The sequence below is a fragment of the Aquarana catesbeiana genome, linkage group LG08 (assembly GCF_042186555.1).
Source record: "Aquarana catesbeiana isolate 2022-GZ linkage group LG08, ASM4218655v1, whole genome shotgun sequence".
Classification (NCBI taxonomy): Eukaryota; Metazoa; Chordata; class Amphibia; order Anura; family Ranidae; genus Aquarana; species Aquarana catesbeiana.
The window spans coordinates 109,353,433-109,376,175 of record NC_133331.1 but is presented as its reverse complement, the minus strand read 5'-3'; the positions used below and the strand labels follow the sequence as shown (position 1 = coordinate 109,376,175).

The following is a 22,743-nucleotide window of genomic DNA, read 5'->3' as shown; positions in this document are numbered from 1 at the left end:
CTAGAAAACAATGGATTCCTATGGGCCTCATTCACACCATGAGGTTGTCTACATGTGCCATGCAGTGTGTTGCATTGAAATGCAACATATATGCACATTATCACATCAACACAACTGAAGTGAAAAAGCTTTTCTTTTTTGATCCCTCCGGGGAACTGGGAAGGATTTAGGCCTCATGCACATTGGCTATTAAGAAAAAGAAAAAAAAGCTGTTTATATAGGTGTTTGGTGTTCTTTCAGCCTGTAGAAGCAACTCTATGTTAGCCTAAGGCCTCTTTCACACGGGCAGACCAATCGGGTCCTCCTGTCTTTAGGCTGACCTGATTGGCCCACCCGTTGCCCTCTATGGAACATGTGTCCTTTGTTGACACCCGCCAACATCCGATCTGATCCTGTCTGCAAAAAACAGATGGGGGATCGGATGACAGTCGGATGGAAATGACAGCAATTTTTTTCTGCTGTCTAATAGAGCTGCACGATTAATCGTTATCGCCATTTTTTCCCTGTTGCGATCTTGACAAAGTATTTCCCGATTCTTTCTATGCAGAAAAATCTCTCTGCTAAAGCCGACGGCCGTCAAAAGAAAGGGAAAAAATAAAACGGGCAGTCTGCCAAGAATCACAACACAGTGGAACCTAAGTATAAACATTGTAACAATTTGTCCTTTAGATCAAAGGAATACACTTTGGTGTGTAAATGAGGGAAGTTTAACCACTTAAACACTAAACCTTTTTCTGACATTTGTTGGTTTCAAGTTAAAATAAATTATTTTTTGCTAAAAAATTACTTAGAACCACCAAACATTATATATATATATATATATATATATATATATATATATATATATATATATATATATATATATATATATATATATATATATATATATATATATATATATATATATATATATATATATATTAGTAGAGACCCTAGAGAATAAAATGGTGCTTGTTGTAATATTTTATGTCACACTGTAGTTGTCGTTCAAATGCAATTTTTGGGGAAAAAATTACACTTTAATGAATTAAAAAAAACAACTAACCAGTAAAGTTAGTTTTATGTCACATTGTATTTGCGCAGCAGTCTTTCAAATGCAATTTTTTGGGAAAAAAATTACACTTTAATGAATTTTTAAAAAAAACTAACCAGTAAAGTTAGCCCAATTTTTTTTGGAAAGTGTCAAAGATTTTACACCGTGAGAATCACGAAAGAATGGCGATCTTTTTATTCTAAGCAAAAAAATTTGTGATTCTCATTTTGGCCAGAATCATGCAACTCCACTGTCTACTGTGCATGGAAAATAAAAAAAACTGCAAAATGTTCCTCAGAAGATAAACTTTAAAATGTATGGCAACGCATAAAAAAAGCAGCTCGCAGGTTACTGCCATGAATCATCATGTTGTTATAGTGCATTTGGTGTGATGTGGAGTATGGTGTGAAAGAACCCTTCGGGCCCATTCACACTAAAGGGTACATAAAGGCTACTGCTTGATTTTGGTACGTTTTTTTTTTTACTTGGTGTGCTGCTGTATGGTGACATGTGCCATCCAGTGCAGTGAGGAAAATTTCAGACCTGCGTTATTTTTCCACACTGTAATACACCACACATCACAACAGCGTTGTGGTGTGAACAGGTCACAGCAACTGTTTTCTATGTGTTTTCTATGTTTTCTATGTGACCTGTGTTAATTCAGTGCAGGAAAACTCAAGTCACCACATATACAGCATTTTACCATGCAGGCTAGTGCGATGCTGGCCCTGTAGAGAGTAGTGCTTGTTTTCCTTTTTTTGTTTAAGTTTATTTGAAGTGTCACACAGTGACACTTCATTTAACCCTTTCATGCCTAAGCGCCCTTTCACATGTGCGGACCGTTCAGATCCGCCTGTCAGTTTTTTCAGGCGGACCTGAACGGACGCTCCATACATCTCTATAAGGATATCAGCGGCTGACATCTGATCCGCCCTGATCTGATCCGCTCTGCTAAATCCAGATGGATGGAAACCCTTATTTTCATCCGTCTGGCGGATCGGATCGGATGAAAACGGACAGGCAGTCCGTTTTCATCCGATCCCGGCATAGAGGAGAACAGAGATCTGACAGGTCCGTCCCTGCACAGAGTGCAGAGACGGATTTGTCATCCGCCGGCTCAGCGGGGATCAACGGATCAATCCCTGCTGAGCGGATGTCTGAAAACGGATCCGCACATGTGATAGGGGCATAAGCCTATTTCTGACATTTGGTGTTTACAGGTTAAAATCCGTATTTTTTGCTAGAAAATTACTTCGAACCCCCAAACATTATATATATATATATATTTTAGCATAGAATCTAGAGAATAAAATGGTGATTGTTGCAATATTTTATGTCACATTGTATTTGCGCAGCGGTCTTTCAAATGCAATTTTTTGGGAAAAAAGACATTTTCATTAATTAAAAAAAAAAACGAAACAGTAAAGTTAGCCCAATTTTTTTGTATAATGTGAAAGATGATGTTATGCAGAGTAAAAAAGATACCCAACATGTCATGCTTTGAAATTGCGACAAACTTCGGTACCTAAAAGTCTCCCTAAGCAGGGTTAGAGTTACAGAGAAGGTCTAGTGCTAGAATTATTGCTCTCGCTCTGACAATCGCGGCAACACCTCACATATGTGATTTGACCGCCGTTTACAGGCGCAACTTACGTGTACGTTTTCTTTGCTGTGTGAGCTCGTGGGGATGGGGGGCACTTTAAATCTTTTTTTTTTTTTATTCGTGGATTGGGTCTCCCGGTGGGACGGGAGGCCCGGGAAGAGTGGCAGAAGGCGGTGGGAGGGGAGGATGTCCCCTCACGCTCCTTCGGGATAACAGCTAAGTGGCATTTAGCCGCATGAGTTGTTATCCCTGAAGAGCCGACCGCCCGCTCTAAAAAACGCTACTGGGATGATGCATGCAGCCGCATGCATCATCCCGGTATAACCCCTTAAAGCCGAGGCCGCATATGTGTGTACGGTTGGCACTAAGGGGTTAAGTCACATTGCGCTGTGGTGCAGGCATGTGGAGCCATCCAGTACAGTGTAGAAAAAATGCAAACATGCTACATCTTTTGCACTGCATTGGATTGTATATCACACCAACATTGTGGTGTGAACAGGGCAATAGAAAACAATTGTTTTTTAAGTGCCCTAGCTGTTATCTGGTGCAGAAAAGTGCAGTCACAGCATATTGTTCGAACGAGCTGGGTAGGTGATCTATTGTGGTGCATTAGGGCATGCGTGTTAATGTGCATTTTTGCCAATATTAGCAAGCTTTATTGCATGCATCCGCTTGCAATTAAGTGGATATTCACTGCATCTGAGCACCATAAACCGAAAACACAATTTAATATATTTTTTAATATTCAAAGCAAACTCCCCCATCTATCCATGTCTCTAGGCTTTATTTTGTTGAAAAATCACTTTGAAAAACAACACCCTAGCATTTATGGCGGTGGCCATTTTGAGTAAGGGCATATGATTCATATAGCATTTACTTCCTGGATTTCATCTGCCCTTAGCTCAAGCATGCATGCAGGAGAGTGTGCTTAGCAAAGAAAAACCCTCCTCCTTTTCTCCCGCTTCCTGAAGACTGCTCGGTTACTTAAAAATGAACCTAGTTGTTGATCCTCCTGAAGACTCCTGAGATGTATGACATGCTTTGCCTGGGCAAGAAGCCATAAAGTTTACTGAAGAAATGTGTAAAACAAAAGGTTTAAAACAAATAAATATTATATACTTTCCTAATGATAGTAGCACGAGGATTAAAAATAATCAATGTTAATTGGGTGAGTGAATTTCCACTTTAAGGAATTAATTATGAATAGGCTGCTAACACACCACAATGGAAAAAAAAAAAACATGCATTTTTACAAAAAAAAAATGCAGAGCACCTCAGCACTGCATATGTGTTGTTGTGCACTGCCGTGTGTCATATTGTAAAGTTTGTTCGGGTGCCATTGAAGTGAATGGAACTGCAACTCACCACACACAGAACAGATGGATTGGCATGCATTGAGATAATGTGTGTTTCAAAACGTGTTGCCACAATGCACAAGTGTGAATGGGCCCTTAAACATCTGGAGTACATTTACTTGTAGGGTCGATTCATTACAGTCTACATATTATACAATGTTTCATGGACACTTTTCAGCAGCTAGGTAAAAGCAAATAATCTGCAAAGAATTACAAGCTGGTGCCTTAAATGACTTCCATCAAAATTCGCCCTTAACATGTATAAAATGTATTTAACAGTGATAGGGATATTAGACTGTAAGTTCCTTAGGGAGCAACATGTATGTGAATGTTCCATGTAAAACACTGCAGAATATTCCGGTGGTATATAAAACAAAATCAACATCACTAAAAAAAAAAACTCCTAAACAATGGAATGAGTATGTCAGGGGAAGTATATTTGAAACATCACCGTGGAAGAGATCAATGTAAATGATCGCACAATTCCATGTAATGTAATGCAGAATGTGCTCACGATTGTGATATATAAATTTATATAACTGTTAATTTAAGTGTATGTCAAGCCAAAAAGCAAAAAAAAAGCAAAACAAAACATTTTCTAGCTTTGGAAAGAGTAGAGAAGGATTAGGAACCCTGTTTTTTATGGCTCACTGGGCTCCGTTAGAAGGGTGTAACGACATATTCGGTGACCCATTGCAGTTTGGTACGAAAGTGACGTTCCGTCGCCGCCATCTTGCTACACCCCACACTCGTCCACAGTAAGGATACACTAAGTATGTAAGTACTGTATTTTACTATATAAAATGACTTTACTGTTATAAATACATGTAAAATGCAAAACTCCGGTGGGTGTAACAACATGTCCGCTTTCCCCTTTCTTAGTGTATCCTTACTGTGGACGAGTGTGGGGTGTAGCAAGATGGCGGCAACGGAACGTCACTTCTGTAGCAAACTGCGATGGGTCACCGAATATGTTGTTACAAGGGCTTCCCTTCACTTCCTGTCTTGCTGACAACGTTTAACCAGACAGGAAGTGAGGCTTACTCTTTAATAGCAACACAGAAAGAAAAAAATGGTTTTGTTTTGTAGATTATGGGAAAAAAGAACAGATGCGTATTGCTGTATGTGACCTTGTTGCAGGTTGTCTCTCATTTCTAGTAATATGGTTATCAGCAGCACAGGAAGTGACAGTATTTTCTCTCTAACAAGGCCCCAGATAGAAAAAAAAACAGGCATGGGTTTTAACACTCTACCACGCTAATTAAAACTAATAAAAAGCTTTTTGCTTTGTATGTACCTAACAAATAAGTATAGGGTGTGTTTGTCTTATGTGTATTTGTGTATGTGTATTCCATATTGTTTATTATGTATCTCAGAAAGGAAATGTAAAACTCTTGGAGACAAAAGATCCATGTTCACATACACTGGATAGCACATATAATCAAAACAACAGATAAAGAACTCATGCAGAAGAGATGGACATGCTACACTTCTCTTCTGATTGCATTCATGCTCCATTTAGAGTCTTCTCCCAATAAGTTATGGAAGTCTAAGATTTCTTACACATTGTCAATTCTGTGGCCAGCTACTTAGCATAAAATATGAACAGCTGAGAGACATGCACATACCCTGGCATCCCCAAAGACAGAAAAAGATAAATCTGATCAAGATAAATAAACAATAAATTCTGCTGTTTTCAATGATTCCAACCTCTAATCTATCTCAGACTACATTACATGTCAACTCACTCTTGTTTTGGCATCAATTTTAGCTCCTCGATCAAGCAGAAGTTTCACCATATTGCCGTTACCTCTCTTGGAAGCCACGTGTAAGGGAGTAATGTCATTCTGTAAAAAAACAAGAGTATACCATGAGTTCACTTTTAAATCCACAGTAAAGGAGGATTAGGTTAACAAGCATATGCTTAGACTTCGTGTTTGCATTCTGGAGACTCAACTTACATCAATTAAATTGCAAATGCTATAACTGCAGATACTTTTGTGTCAACATTTTATTCAGCATTGATTTAAACCATAACGAGTAGCTATTAGTACAATTATTCGATGGTCTTTTTAAGAATGCAGTAGATTCGGAGCGGGCCAAGTGGATAAACTTTTCACCATAGCCACCAATAAGTGAGGCACTATGGAAAACTTTGCAAGGTACACTTTCTTTAGCCAACACTAATCTGTCCCTACCACCAAAGGGCTAGTTCATGGTGTTTGCTCCCCAGATCAGGATTTCACAGTCCTCCCCCACTATAAAGCTTTTCCAAAATTCAAATTCCACCCGCTCCACTTATTCCACATATAGCATTCCTTATTCGCTCCACTTATTCCACATATAGCATTCCGCTTCCACATATAGCATTCCTTATTTTACATGGTACCCACTCAATGGTCTTACAATGTCCCTTCTGTGGTCAGTTCTGATGCTGGCTCTGTTGAGGCCTAGATTTTTGTTGAGGATTTTACTGAATACTGGAATCAGGAATGCTACAGTTCGGTGTAGGTTGGGAAACGATTTTCTTTTCAAAGACACTACTTTCAACAAAATTTAGGACCTCTTTCAAATTGCCACTTAACAGGCTGAACTATCACAGTGGCATAATGTTCAAGATTCCAAAATGTATTATTCCTCTTTGCTGGCTACAGGTGATAATCCAAACTATAATTATCAGGGTTCCTTTAGGAAAACCTTTTGTGGTGTTGCATGGCTTACATTTAAAAAAAAAAAAACGTTTTTCAGCTTATAATCAGGAATTCCTAAGATGCTGTGCTGTAAATATATATCAGTCAGTCAAAATAATTGAGGCAGCCACCAAGTGACAGGAATCACTGAACCAGAATAATATAGAAATGTGCTGCACTAAATCAGACATCCACACATATACAAAGGAAGGGAAAGAGAAGACACAGTCAGATAAAAATATCTAAACAAGCAACAGCAAATCAATGTATGAAAAGTGGATAGTCAGGTATTTATGTAAAAGCAAAAAACTACTAGAAAATCTCATGGCAAAAGCTATTCAAGTCTGAAGGAATATATGGCTTTTTCCTATGGTATTTGATAATTATCTGGAGATTTAATCACCTTACCAACAGCTTGGTAACCCTCACTGCCTCTGTGGTTCCCTGCATTTGCTTCTGCTCATCCAGGGTATAAAATTCAGAATACTAACAACAATATAAAAAGCCATCCACAACTCTGTCCCAAGCTACATCACCATCCTCATCTCAAAAACAATCACCCAAACCATCCTATCTGCTCCTACCATGACCTCCTGCTTTCTAGCTCCCTTGTCACCTTTTTTCCATACTCAACTCAGGGACTTCTCCAGAGTCTCTCACGTCCTTGGAAACTCCTTATTCCAATCTGTCTGGCTATCCTACTCTGTCCACCTTTAGGCTATCTTAGGAAAATCATTTCTTCGGTGAAGTTTTCACCTAAGAAATTTACATTTTCTTTGAATGTCTTTTGTATCACTTGCCCTTCCCTTTAGATTGTAAGCTCTCATGAGTAGGGCCCTTCTACCCAAACAGTATTGAACTGTATTGTAACAGTATGATCTCTCTTACATTGTAAAGTACTAAGCAAACTGTTGGTGCTACCTTGTATTATAATATCTTGTAAAATAAAAAATAATAATCTGTAGAACTAATGTACAAGCATGTTTGTATCAACTGAAAGTACATTCCAAGTCAGCAACATGTTTTTTCCACACCGCTCCCCAAAGTGACCAAAGTTTACAGTCTGAGTATAATATGGGTACTAGTTTAAGTGACATGGCAGTTTTAAAGTGTAACTCAAGCTAAAACAGTTTACTATTCAAAATTTTAGACAGAATTGGGAGGTTTTGAACCTCTAACAGTTTTTTTATTCCTTTTTGAGGCACTGTTGGAGAGAGATCACCACACTTCCTGTCTTGGCGACAATATTGTCACTAAGAAAAGTGACTAAAAATCTACATTTATGCACACAGAAATATAAGGCTGAAAGAGTTCTGGTCTTCTCCTATTCTGGCCTTCTATTAAGAATGTTTTTATTGCTCTCTGTGTTCCTGATGGGAATTTTCCCTGATATCCTGTCCTGGTGATAATGTCATAGGACAGCAAGTGAGGGCACAGCTTGCAAACAAATCTCTGAACAATAAAAAAAACAGCCAGGCCGGGGTTCCTTCCCTTTCTCGTCAAGTCTTCATTTATATCCCATTGACTATTCTGAAAACCTATATATGAACCTATACAGATTCCATTAGGCTATTAAAAACAGTACCAAAAGAATCTGCTTCTCAAAGCCCACAATATGCCCATCTTTGTGGGTTCCTCTATTGCAGTTTTTCTCAACCTTCCTAGTGCCGTCTCAACCTTCCTAGTGCTGTGACCCCTTGAAAAAATTTCCCAAGTTGTGGGAATTATTTTCGTAGCGTGGGTTGTCAGCACCCAAGGCAAGACAAGTAATTTGCGCCCCTAACCCACGGACATTTAGCGCTCCCTGAGTCCCTTCCACTTGTAAATTATTAAAACCCCTTCTGGTACATTTTAGGATGTACCACTCTTTCTCTTTGTTCTCCTTTCTTTCCCGTTATCTCTCTCTATCCCAATTTCTTGTTTTTTTCCCCCAACCCTCTCTCTAGCTGTCTTTCTTGTTTTCTCTTATTTTTTCTCTCCCTTTTTCTTTGTTCCTACCCCTCTTTTCATCTCCCTTCCATGTATTCTCTATTTTTATTCCTTACTCCTTGGTGAGGGAGTGGGGGAATGGGATCAGTGGCAGTGCTGGGGGGAGTTCCGATCAGCCAACTTAGGTGCTCTTGAACAAGGTCATCTGAGAACTGTAGTGGAGACTTTTAATGTCAGCTATAATCACAGGTAGTGTTACTCACTGTGTCTCCGACTTTATGGTGACACCTATGCCAAAATCAGGAGATAGGGTCTCCTTTAGCCCCTCCCACTTCACATTCCTCACCAGTCAGCTGACCTCTATTCTCTGTCCCCCCCAGCCATACCCTGAACTGAATGTGTGGTTGCAAAGAGGCTGAGTGGGCAGCCACAGGCTCCAAGGACAGCCCTGCTGGGCTGAGAGAGCGGTGCAGGCTTCAGGAACAGCCCAGGATTCGGTGACCCCTGGCAAATCATCATTTGACCCCTGAGGGGGTCCCGACCCCCAGGTTGAGAACCATTGCTCTATTGGATAATGCTCTCAACATGGAATGAATGATCAAGCCGGCAGCACTACAATGACATTAGCCTTCACAAAACTTTACTGTTCCATGGCAAGACCACAAAAGAGTCTGCCCAGATCAAGCCTCACTTAAACATGTTCCGCCCCAAAAAAACCTTAATCATAGAGAATTCATCCCTGTGTTACATTTCATAAAAAGTAGCGTATTTGAACAGTTCTTTTTTCATGAGGGAGGTATCCGTGCTTTTTTGACTGCATCCTTTCCACAATTCACCAAATGGACTAGGCAATTTTTTTAATAAGCTGCTTCGTGAATGAGTGGCAGAACTTTGAGAAATATGTTCTATGGCAGCCTTTCTCAACCTTTTCAACACAGAGGAACCCTTGAAATAACTTTCCGGTCTCAGGGAACCCCTTCTAAAAAATGACTATATCTACAACTCATGATACATTAGTGTGATCGTCAGTGGGAAGAATGCTTCTTAGACTTGTGTCATTGGGAAGAATTACCTCCTTACAAATTGCTAAAAAGAGCAGTGGTGTCAGTGAGAACTTATCTCAGAGGCAGAAATTGCTTACTGCTCAAGGAACCCCTAGTAACCTCTGAAGGAACCCTAAGGCTCCAAGGAACCCTGGTTGAGAAACCCTGTTCTAAGGTTTACCCATATACAAGTGAAAGTGGGTTTGTAACTAATAGCTATCAGCAAAGGCTGTGGGGAAACTAAGGCCCCTTTCAAACTGGTGCACTTTTGCCACATTTTCCCAGGGAAACAAAAGTGAATGAAAACTATTCCCCAATAAATCCTATGTGAATGTTCATACTGCTGGTGTGCTGTGCTTTGAAAAGTCCTGCATGCTGCATCTTTGGTGCAGTTTTTCAAAAGCACACCCAAAAGGCACCGTCCATTGTAAGTCAATGGGAGTGCATCAAAAGCGCGTGAGTGTAAAAGAGCCCTTAAGCTTCACAAAAGCACATCAAAAACGCATCAGTGTGAAAGGGCCCTAATGCCGCGAACACATGCTCGGACTTTTCAGCAACAAAAGTCCGAAGGCCTGTCCGACGGACTTTCGACGGAGTTACGACGGACTTTCGACCGGACTCGCCTACACACGATCACACCAAAGTCTGACGGACTCGTACGTGATGACGTACGACCGGACTAAAATAAGAAAGTTGGTAGCCAGTAGCCAATAGCTGCCCTAGAGTCGGTTTTTGTCAGTCGGACTAGCATACAGACAAGCAGATTTTTTGACCGGACTCGAGTCCGTCAGAAAGATTTGAAGCATGTTCCAAATCTAAAGTCCGTCAGATTTTCGACCGAAAAAGTCCGCTGCAGGTCCGATGAAGCCCACACATGGCCGAATTGTCCGCTGGACTCAGTCCGTCGGACCAGTCTGGTCGAAAAGTCCGCTCGTGTGTACGCGGCATTAGTCTTCAATAACAGAAGTATTGTGTGGTTGTTAACTTCTGCAGGTCCCAGCAAATATAAGTCAGATTAACAGCTGTTCAAAGTAACCTATGCTTAGAAATAGGTAGGGAGCCATTAATGACTTCTGAAAACTCAAGTTATGCTTGTTCCTAAGTTGATTCAATGGCTTTTGCTAAAACAGAACTGTAATACTTGAAAAAAATTATATTATTGCAGATGGGACATGAGAACAATATGTATTGAAAAGGACTTTGATGTGAGGCAAGTACAGTGTTTACAGCCAGCCTGCAGTAAACATGGCTGGAACAAGAGAGGGACGCCTGAAGATATTCAACTGCCCCCCAGCATGGTGCCTGAAGGCTGATGAATTGGATGGACATTCTGTGTGATAATCTGCTCAAAGGAACTGAAAGTTGAGCCTAAAAGAGGAACAACCTTTTAATGACCTTTGGTTCAACTGTCTTTAATGGCCGTTATCACCAACACCCCCCCTTCCCCACCCCAGCTAGGGTGCGGGTCTCAAGTCTGGATAAAAAAGACCCTGGCCTGAGAGATTCAGAGAGAATGCGTGTGAATGTTAGACCTGTAAGACCCCTTTCTTCCCCTGTTACCACATCTTCCCTATCCTTATTTATAACTGTAATGTATTGATATCCCTATTGTAAGTAAATCTAACCCTTATTCTAAGAATTAGTCGTCCTTTTATTGGAAGCCAGACACCCCAAACAGAGCACATTTTACAAGAACACATGAACAGGTCAGGAGATCTAACTCAGAATTTTAATAACAATCTAACTCTTAAAGGTTCCATGGATGGCTTAAAAATCGAGCTGTGGGTGGCCCTGCAAGCACCACCCGGCTCAACAAAAGTCAATTTAAAATCAGTTGAGCAGGGTGGAAAATCATTGGCCAAAATAACTGCATACTATCAGTGGAGAATTGGCCATCCACTAAACAAATTGGTTGTCTTTCCTGAGCTGCTTATGGCTACCATAAAATGTAATTCCAATCTTGAAGCCAAATTGGCGTAACACCTACTTCATATTCCAGGCTCGGGAACGGTCCTGACTATATGGTCAGGATCCACCCAGATGCCTGGACCGCAACTTGGATCATCCTCTCAGCGATTCGCAGAGAGCTTGAGCCAGCCCCTCCCGCCCCCTCCACAGCCCAGTGCTACAGTGAGCCCTGGAGGGGAGAGCAGCGAGCTGCTTAGTGACAGTCACGGCTCTCTGCTCAGAGCGGAGGGGGATCAAAGACTGCTAATCGCTCAGTTCTTACTGCAGAGCCGGCAGGGAACAGAAGCAGCATTGGATCAATGCTGCGTCCACTAGGTAAGTATATGTTTGTTTTTTAAATTCCCCAACTTCTCTTTCAAAAAGATATTTACAAGCTGCTGCTTACTGCTTTAAATGTTCTTTTCTGATAACTTCAGCACTGAAAATTCATACTTAGTTATCTTTATTTATGAGGGGGCTGGGGAGCTGTTTTGCCATAATTAACCCTGTCTGTACTGTGCTGGCAGATCTCAATATCAGTTGTAAACTAAATTTGGGCACTGTCTGTCTTAACATCTAAAGAATGTACTTTTTTTTTTTTTTTTATGTCATGTGAATGGGAACACATAGCAAACATACAGTGGGGTATTCTCAAATTTGACCGCAAAACTGGAAATGAGCGAACAGCCCAGGTTCCAGAGATGACATGTTTCTACTAAAAAACAATGACAATTTTCATCAGTCAGCAAAGAGGCCTTAATGTGAAAGCTGCACTTTTCATGTCAATTACAAGTACTGCTTCTAAAGCATTAAAACAGACATGCCTTTGTCTGGGGATCAATAGCCACTATTTAAATCCCAGCATGGCCATTTCATCTCTTCATTTATCAGTCATGGTGGAAATAGGGAATGTTTAAACAGCAATTTAATATTCTGTATTGATTTGATCTAGTACTTTGTAAATCGAAAATAGTACATGTGCACAGGAAGGAAGCATTAAAGACTATGTAAGAACATGTACAGGTACAAAGGTCTCTTCCCTGGAAACCTGGAACTTATATATAGATGTATGTATCTGCTGCTCATCAGAGGATGTAGCTCACAAGGTTCAAGTAAGCCTTGCAGACCTCCCCTTGGGGCAGCAATCAGTGGGGAAAAGTGAGCTGCCGGCATCTGCGACATACAGTATCTAAAGTAGTGTATATAGTGTATAAAGTAGTGAATCAGTTACTGCAGGTAAATCTTCTTGGTGTATGTGTTTTAAATAACAGTAATCGATTCACCACCAATGAATGCTTGGTGATCAGTGTCTTCTGTCCACCTGTGCATATCTAAAACTTGAATGGTCCCATTGTATTACACACAGACCTATTCTCTATGTTAGTGGAACTGCCTCATTACGGCGAAAAAGTAACCCACGGCAGGAATCTGTCATCTATGCCAGCAGACAAATCTAAAACCTAAGGTTGGCCATACAAACAGACTCTGCAGGATGAACGAAAAAAAAAAAAAAAAAAAAAAAGATTCCTGATCCAGATGCTTAACAGAACAGATTGGTGAATCTCCCATTGTAGCTATTGTATTCTGACAGCTGGAGACAGAATACCTGAACAGAAGCTGCATTTGAGTGGATGCAGCCACTGTTAGGCCAATAATTTTCCAAATGGCTCCTTCAATTTTTAATTTGAAGGATGTCAGGTGTGATTGTGCCGACAAGGCTCCAAAAACCACATTTTCTGAAGTTTATCAGGAACTAGACAACATTTGATCAGTGTATGGCCAGATTTACTCTGGTTGTTTTTCGTTCCTGCACATTCTTGATAAGTAAGTTCACACATCAGCTTGTGATAAGCCCTGCATGGGCACTATGCATTCCTGTGGGAGTGATAATGAAAGCGTGAGAAAAACTTGTTATTATTTCCAAAGATTCTCAAAAAAAAAAACAGGACTATCCCTGCCATCAGTCAATGATTGTTTCCTGATGTATGCACTGGTTCTCTCTGTCCCCTGAGTATGGGAGAAAAACTAGTTAGAACAGGGATATGCAAATCTTATCACCCGTTGTTTTCAGTGAGATCTACCCATCTATGAACATCCTCGTATCCACATTTATGAACAGGTAACAGCCTTACAGTCAGTATATTAAAAAAAACATTTAGTAAGGTAAACTGGTGACTTACTCTGGCAGTGAAGTCCACGGCTGCCCCCCGGCTTAGCAGTAGGGTGGCCACGTTAATATTCCCGTAATGCGCGGCTATGTGTAGCGGAGTAAAGCCGCTCTGGAAAGGTCAAAAAACAAAAAAGTCATGATTATGAAAATTATGGTAATGGAATTAAAATAAGCATTTTCACAAGCAAAATGCATTCACATTCCAAAAATAATAAAGTATTCACATTCACACAAGTCTTTCTCATTATCTCACTGATATTCCTCTCTTTTACTTTGAACTTATTATTGAATCTACCCTTACTGACAAGTTGTGTTAACTGGCTATTCTTTCTTAAGTGATGTCTAAAATACCAGGGCCAAAAGTATAATGAGCCATTTACTTACAAAGAAAACTAGAATGCGTATGTATTTGCCATACAAGTCATTTTGCAGTCTGTTAGGGCTTTTCAGTTTTAACATCTGTATATAAAATCCATAAACCTTTTCTCTGCATTATACTTGCTGACTACGAAATCCCAAATCTCTGTTCGTGTATGTGGCTTCATTTCTCCCTGCAGAATTATGCTCAGATCCTGAAGTCATATCACATGCAGCCTGTTTTATTAAACAGGACACCCACAGCATGCTTTAATATTTGAGTCTTCATGTTTAAAAAAACAAAAAACTCGTAGAAGATCCATCAGTGGAATAAAGGTTCGTCATATCATTCCATAGACAATAAAGACTTTGATCCACTGAAAATCTCACATTTCATATGGCAACCATTTTATGGTTTACTATTTTAAATGAGTCCACAGCATTAATAAAAATCAAGCTCTTAACATACAGTACACAAGCCAATTGTCATAATCAATGTAAAAATTAGCACATTTGAGCCTTGCTTGCAATAATTGGATACTTTAGACAAAAAAAAAAAAAAAAAACAGCAATGAGACTGGGCACCGAAGGCATATTATCATTGGCAAGATTTTCCATCATGCTGGAAATGCATTCATTCTTTGAAGCATTATCCCCTTGCATTGGGAAAAGTCATTTTCGTTGGGCTCATGGTTATAGTGGATTTCTAAGTAGTACACTATATTAACAAAAGTATTAGGGGGCCTGCCTTTATACGCACATGAACTTTAATGGCATCCCAGTCTTAGTCCGTAGGGTTCAATATTGAGTTGGCCCACCCTTTGCAGCTATAACAGCTTCAACTCTTCCGGGAAGGCTGTCCACCAGGTTTAGGAGTGTGTCTATGGGAATGTTTGACCATTCTTCCAGAAGCGCACTTGTGGGGTCTGGCACTGATGTGGACGAGAAAGCCTAGCTCACAGTCTCCACTCTAATTCATCCCGGGTTAAGGTCAGGACTCTGTGCAGGTCAGTCAAGTTCCTTTATGGACCTTACTTTGTGCACTGGTCCAAATAATTTGGTGTGGGGGGGGGGTTATGGTGTGGGGTTGTTTTTCAGGGGTTGGGCTTGGCCCCTTAGTTCCAGTGAAGGGAATTCTTAAGACGTCAGCATACCAAGACATTTTGGACAATTTCATGCTCCCAACTTTGTGAGAACAGTTTGGGGATGGGCTCTTCCTGTTCCAACATGACTGCGCACCAGTTCACAAAGCAAGGTCCATAAAGACATGGATGAGCGAGTTTGGGGTGGAGGAACTTGACTGGCCTGCATAGAGTCCAGATCTCAACTCGATAGAGCACCTTTGGGATGAATTAGAGTGGAGACTGCGAGCCAGGTCTTCTCCTCAACATCAGTGGGCCAACTCAATATTGAACCCTACGGACTAAGAATGGGATGCACTTACAGTTCATGTGCATGTAATGGCAGGCATCCCAATACTTTTGCTAATATAGTGTATAACTCTATAGGATCATTTTTATAGGCTTTTGTTTAGATTCTGACAATGTTAAAGAAAACAAAATCTGTTTCTTTGTTTCAAAGTATTGACAGTTAGGAAATGATTTATCGCTTCTGTGATTTTTTTTTTCATTATATTCTCCATATTACTAGTTTATTGCACTAAATATGCATATATTTGCCATACAGCCATACAGAGCATGGTGAAGGGTATGGGGAATTCCATTTCTAAAGAAGTACTCCCCTGAATATCAAAAGCAAATAGCTGCTTTAGACACATACAAACAAAAAGGGACCCCAATGTCATTTACATGCCCTTGTAAATGAAAGTTGCACATAATCAGAGAGACATTTTTCAGTTAGAAAGGCAGGCAATGACATGCTTGCCTGTCTATGAACCTACTGCAATGTCCCTTGTGACTAAGCTGAAAAGCAGACGCACACAGTTAAACATTTCCTTTTTTTTTAACTGAAGGATCAGTGCCATCACCCAGACATTTTCCAATGAGTTGCTTTAGTTGTCAAGGAACGCACAATATCACCCCTAGACCTACAGTACAGGTTTCCTTTAAAGAGGCACTGTTAGCTTGCCTATTCAAGGCCAGCTGACGGTGTCTTTGCCAAGGCCCCCCACCTAAAAGTGTCTTTGCTATGGGCCCACTTGTTTGTTTAAAAAGACTGACCCATGTATGACTAGCTTTAGCCATAATGCTGGATTTCTAACAGCAGGAGAAAAGTTGCCATGAGAAGTGGGACACTATGCTAGGATCAGCAGAACCAGAAGAGACATTTCACCAGTCTCTGCCGCCCTCCTAATCCATGCGCCTGGCCCCTAATCTACATGCAGGGAGCTGGAAGCATGGATTTCAATTGGGGTTTTTTTTTTTTTTTTTTTTTTTATGCACATAATTAGAGCTTGAGGCTCTAACTGGCTTCAAAAAAGAGTGGGCTTGGGGAGCAAAACACTGCACCCTGAGCCAACCCAGTTGTGTGAAAATAGGGAATTAATATTGAATAAATGACTGGATACTGAGTCCTCTCATGGACTCTATCTGTGAAATGCACAGAAATGCACGGCAAACAAACCTGCCCCCCTCACTCGCACATACAGGAATTAGTATACAGTCATTTTTTTCAACTCAGTGTTGTGTTCCCACACCTTTAAAGTGTTACTAAACCCAAGAGCCTGCATTCACTATATCTGGTCTCCCACATTACACAGAACATGGAAATGCAATTATTTTAGTAAATATGAACTGCTAAATACCATTCCCATCAGCAGGAGTTTTCAGTCTACTCTGACTGTCCTATGAGGCTGCAGGATCCCTGACCCTCTGTCTGGGCAGTGCTGATTGGCCCTGTTCTGATCACAAGAAAAAAAATCTAAACTTTAGCAATGCACTCCAAACTAAGCATGTGCAGACTGCCCCCAAGGCTCTGTTCTATCAGCAGATGGATTGGGGACAGTGGAATTAGGGGAGGATCAGAGAAGACAGGATCAAACAGCCTTTTTACACAGTGTGCAGAATTAACCCCTTAGGTTCCAAGGGAGTATAACAAACATGTTTTATTGCATATACAGACTGATTTCACTGTTGTGGGTTTAGTAACACTTTAACATCACTTTTGTGTGGACTGAGCCTGTTTGCAATAAAGAATCTATTTTTCTATGGAAGCACTAGAAATTAGCTCATGTACTGTATGAGAGGAGCTTATTATCTTCTATAGTAGATAAAAAAATATTATGAATTGGTTCTGATGCAAACCCAGTTAATTTCATCTGATCTATGGTTAAGTATAGAACTATAGCTAAATTGTGGACTTTTATTGATTAAATAACTTTGCAAAATTCATGCAGTGAGTCTTCAATCCATTTCTCAAACAGCTGAACTAAAGGCAATCTGTAAAGAGCAGGAAATTTTAGCCATGCTAGCTAATAAAGTCTTCATCGCTGAAGGTCTGCGGGATCCAGGTTCTGGTCACCAGTTTGCTGACACCAGGTGAGTGCAAGTGTCATGCAGAGAAGCCTAAGAGGAACCACTCTAGGAAGGAGCGTGTCAGGACTGTCTGCCGCTCGGAACAAATGCTGAACAAACATTTACAGGATCATTCCAGACATTATGTGACATGCTGTCAATTTTGCTGCTCTTTTACAGTGCTCAGCCGCAGATAGCCCATATACAGGATTGCCTATTATTGCACATGCTACCTTGAGTTCTAAAGCAAAACAATAACTACATAGGAGGCAACACAAGAAAAGAGAAAGAGAATGCAGCAGCAGTGCTAAGATAGGAGCAAGTGACTGTGTGTATATATATATATATACCTCTGTTGTCCTATTCACCACCATCTACGTTTACACATTGGGAAGCAAAGAGGGGGGAAAAGAATGAATGGTTAGTCCACCACTGATGACATGGATGACAAAGGATTATGATAACTGTATGGGACATTGGATGACCACAAGGCACGCACAGAAGGGGAGTTCAGAGTCTGATGATTCATTATCACACAGTATTTCTGATTCTGCATGCTGTATCATGCAGTTTAAATAAAACAGATTTTATTACTCAGTGGAAAATGCTGTAGTGTGAATTTATACTACCTAGACAAATGCACACATCGCAATACATTGAGTCCATAAATTATTAGCAATAATAAACTCTTTGGAAATAATGAATAAATAAATGAAACTAGAAAAATAGAACACTGAATGTTAAATGGACAAGAACAGGAAATGTGTTACTAACATGCCAATAAGCGCTTTACAGGCTATTCACGAATCTATTCTTGGCAGACTAGTAAGGGTTAATACTGCACTTGGAGCTCTGTGTTTTTATTCATCAGTAGGATCTTTAAAATCAATGTTTGCCTCCTTGCCTGTCAATCACGCAAGCAAGCTCAAGCAATAGTAAAGTCACACAGAATAGAAGAGGAGAGTCTGCAGTCAGATCAGTAACTGCAGTCTATTAATGTCAAAGGCACGACATCGAGTCTGGCCAATAGCAAAAGAGGAGGGCGGATTTTTCTGAGCCCAACACAGGAATGTATGAGTATGCCTGTTTCGCGGACAGAGCCATCTGAATCCCCCTGTATTGGATTGTAACTGTATTGTCTTCCTTAAATTTTGTAAAGTGCTGTGCAAACTATTGGCATTATACAAACTCTGTGTTAGGGCCTGGTTCACACCTATGCATATTCCAGGTGCATTTTGCGTTTTTCAATACACATTTTTGATCCATTGAAGACTATGGAACCAAAAACCAGAAAAAAAGGAAATCATGTTAAATGGACTGTTGTGTGTTTCTGCAAAACTGAAAATATGATAAAAAATGCATAGGTGTGAACCAGGCCTAAGTGTCCATGCAAACTTTACAAAAAAAAGCCAGTCCCCTTGGCAGAAAAAAAACACTTTTTGTACAGGCGTTTAGGCATTTTTTTTCTACCTCTAAATGTTGAGTTTAAAATATGCCTCTAAACATCCTAATGTGATTGGACACATAGAATAACATTGAGCTGCATCTATAGCCAGTAAAAAAATCCTCAAAACTACTGGACCTTAATAATAATAAAATAATGCACAAGTGCTTTGGATGAATTTAAATGTTTGTGCACTGAGCAGATACCCATTTGTGTCAGCCTTATCTTGAGGGAAAAGTAGGAATCATCCAAAAAATTCTATTTTGGATGACTAATACACCACTAGCACCTTCCTTAAAGCCGGCCATAGACAGAGCGATTTCCTTTCCTGCAACCAAAGCAATTGTGTAACCAGGAAAAATCCGGCAGGCTGGTTGTACTCAAGTTGATCGATTGATAGACTTGGGTACATTGAGCCTGCTCATACATGGTTCGAATCTCGGCCGGTTCAGCATTTGAACTGTCTATGGCCGGCTTTAGACTGTTTGGTCCATGGTTATCTGCAGAGGTCACAGTGTTCATAGCTCTCTTGTCTACAGTTATCTGGAGCTCATCATTTATATAGACTGGGGACAACTATTACTGTGAACAATGTACATGTGGCCAGGAAACTGACTGGGTATTTATGGCCCATCATGAGTTATGGATAAACAACCGAAATAATTCTGAGCATATACAATTTTTTATCTGAAAACATATTAATAACTGTAGGTATGATGTAATGTATGATGCATGTTCAGGCCAATAATAAAAACAGTAGTTAGTTTATTAGTAAACTGTGTATAAAGCTTTAGCAACATGGCTGACAGCCAGCTCCTCATAAAATACATTGCTGTGAGCCAATTCTTTTAAATGAATATTTGGTTATCATCAGAGCAGTGTAAGCAGAATAACTGCTGCAACTGTACTTTTTGTAAAACCAAGGACTTGGCCCCCATTCATGTATTTAGGACTTTACACTTAATAATCCAGCCATGCACCAGCTTGCTTTTGATGCATTTTTGTTACAGTGGAAGACTGAGAAAAATAACATGACGATGTGAATTGTTGCACTGTACTATCCTATCTGGATGGTATTTTCAGCGATGCTTAAAGAGTTTTTAAACTGTATCTAAAGGGACTTTTTATTTTAGTCTGGATAGAGTGGGGAAGGGTTGTTTTGCTGTCCATGTTCCTGCTAGGGAGATTCACTCTCTATTTTGCTGCCATAATCAACTGGATTAAAAGTAAGAGAAAATTCACAATTTTACAGTTGTCACCAGAAAAGGAATAGAAGAGTAATCTTCTGATGGGAAAACTTGCTCTGGTGACATCTGCTTTGGATTTACTTCACTTTTGAGAGATTTCCTCTGACTTCCTGCAGTAACTTCCTTTCTTAGTCTAAGGATCCTTTTCTCAAGTATATCGGCATTTACTGTATTTGATATTAGGGATGAGCCCGATGTTCGAGTCGAACGTAAGTTCGACTCGAATATCGGGTGTTCGCCTAAAAGCGAACAATTTGGGGTGTTGGCAGCAAATTCGAAAGCCGCGGAACACCCTTTAAAAGTCTATGGGAGAAATCAAAAGTGCTAATTTTAAAGGCTTATATGCTTGGTATTGTCATACAAAGTGTTTGGGGACCCGGGTCTTGCCCCAGGGGACATGTATCAATGCAAAAAAGTAATTTAAAAGTACTCGTGGCTATAATGAATTGTCTATGGGAGAAATCAAAAGTGCTAATTTTAAAGGCTTATATGCTTGGTATTGTCATAAAAAGTGTTTGGGGACCCAGGTCCTGCTCCTGGGGACATGTATCAATGCAAAAAAAAAGTTTTAAAAATGGACGTTTTTTCGGGAGTAGTGATTTTAATAATGCTTAAAGTGAAAAAATACAAGTGAAATATTCCTTTAAATTTTGTACCTGGGGGGTGTCTATAGTATGCCTGTAAAGTGGCGCATGTTTCCCGTGTTTAGAACAGTCTCTGCACAAAATGACATTTCTAAAGGAAAGAAAGTCATTCAAAAGTACTTGTGGCTATAATGAATTGTCGGGTCCCGCATAACAGATAAAAGTCATTGAAAAAAACGGCTTGGGATCCCCCCAGTCCATTACCAGGACCTTTAGGTCTGGTATGAATATTAAGGGGAACCCCAAACCAAATTTAAAAAAAAAAAAATTGCGTGGGGGTCCCCTCAAATTCCATACCAGGCCCTTCAGGTCTGGTATGGATATTAAGGGGAACCCTGCGCCAATTTTTTTTTTCAATGGCATAGAGGTCCCCCTCAAAATCCATACCACACCCTAAAAAAAATGGCGTAGGGTCCCCCCAAAAATCCATACCAGATCCTTATCCGAGCACGCAACCTGGCAGGCTGCAGGAAAAGAGGGGGGATGAAAGAGCGCCCCCCCTCCTGAACTGTAGCAGGCCACATGCCCTCAGCATGGGGAGAGTGCTTTGGGGTAGCCCCCAAAGCACCTTGTCCCCATGTTGCTGGGGACAAGAGCCTCATCCCCACAACCCTTGTCTGGTGGTTGTGGGGGGTCTGCGGGCGGGGGGCTTATCGGAATCTGGAAGCCCCCTTTAACAAGGGCACCCCCAGATCCTGGCCTCCCCCCTGTGCAAAATGGTAACGGGGTACAAATGTACCCCTACCATTTCACAAAAAAGGGGTCAAAATGGTACAAAAGACAAGACACAACTTGGGACAAGTCCTTTATTAAAAATAAAAAAATAAAAATGTCCCACGGAGTCTTCTTCTCTCACTCTGCCGACGGACTGAAAAAGAAAAAAAAAACCAAAGCCGCGACCGACCCGCCTCCATGGGAGGCACCCGCCATATGACGTGTCCTCGTTTTTCCCTGTGGTGTCAGAGGGGGGCAGGGCCAACCGTTTACGTAACCGGGTGGCCCCGCCCCCCTCTGATGCCCTGGGAAAGCCATAGGGAAGTCTCCGTGCATCAGAGGGGGGCAGGGTCACCCGGGTATGTCACCGTGTGGCCCTGCCCTCAGTTATGAAAGAACTGTCACCTGCGAGGACACGTCATACGGAGGGTGCCTCTCATGGAGGCGGGTTGGTCACAGCTATGGTTTTTTTTTTGGTCCATCGTTGGAGCGAGAGAAGAAGACTTTGTGGTGCTTTGGGGGCCTACTCCAAAGCACCCTCCCCATGTTGAGGGCATGTGGCCTGGTACAGTTCAGGAGGGGGAGCGCTCTCTCTCCCCGCCTCTTTTCCTGCAGCCTGCCAGGTTGCCTGCTCGGATAAAGGTCTTGTATGGATTTTTGGGGGACCCCCACGCCATTTTTTAAAAAATTTTGGCGCGGGGTTTGCCATAAAATCCATACCAGACCTAAAGGGTCTGGTATGGATTTTGAGGGGGACCCCTACGCCATTAAAAAAAAAATGGTGCAGGGTTCCCCTTAATATCCATACCAGACCTGAAGGGCCTGGTATGGAATTTGGGGGACCCCCACGCAATTTTTTTTTTAAATTTGGTTTGGGGTTCCCCTTAATATTCATAGCAGACCCAAAGGGCCTGGAAATGGACTGGGGGGATCCCATGCCGTTTTTTTCAATGACTTTTATCTGTATTGCCCTGACCCGACAATTCATTATAGCCGCGAGTACTTTTAAATTACTTTTTTTCCTTTAGAAACGTCATTTTGTGCAGGGACTGTTCTAAACACGGGAAACATGCGCCACTTTACAGGCATACTAT

General features: G+C 40.9%; 1 protein-coding gene across 33 annotated transcripts in view; it reads right to left on the bottom strand.

Moving 5' to 3' along the window:
- Positions 1 to 22,743, bottom strand: part of ANK3 (ankyrin 3) — a 902,861-nt gene that overhangs the window by 255,734 nt on the left and 624,384 nt on the right. For 24 of the 33 annotated variants that reach the window (XM_073596276.1, XM_073596279.1, XM_073596287.1 and 21 more), the window contains 3 exons: positions 17,951 to 17,974; positions 13,781 to 13,879; positions 5,740 to 5,838 (listed from right to left, as the gene is read on the bottom strand). In XM_073596276.1, coding sequence (XP_073452377.1) covers positions 5,740 to 5,838; positions 13,781 to 13,879; positions 17,951 to 17,974 — 222 coding nt within the window. The remainder of the gene's footprint in view (positions 1 to 5,739; positions 5,839 to 13,780; positions 13,880 to 17,950; positions 17,975 to 22,743) is intronic. The other 9 variants (XM_073596271.1, XM_073596283.1, XM_073596288.1 and 6 more) reach the window with 1 other exon arrangement.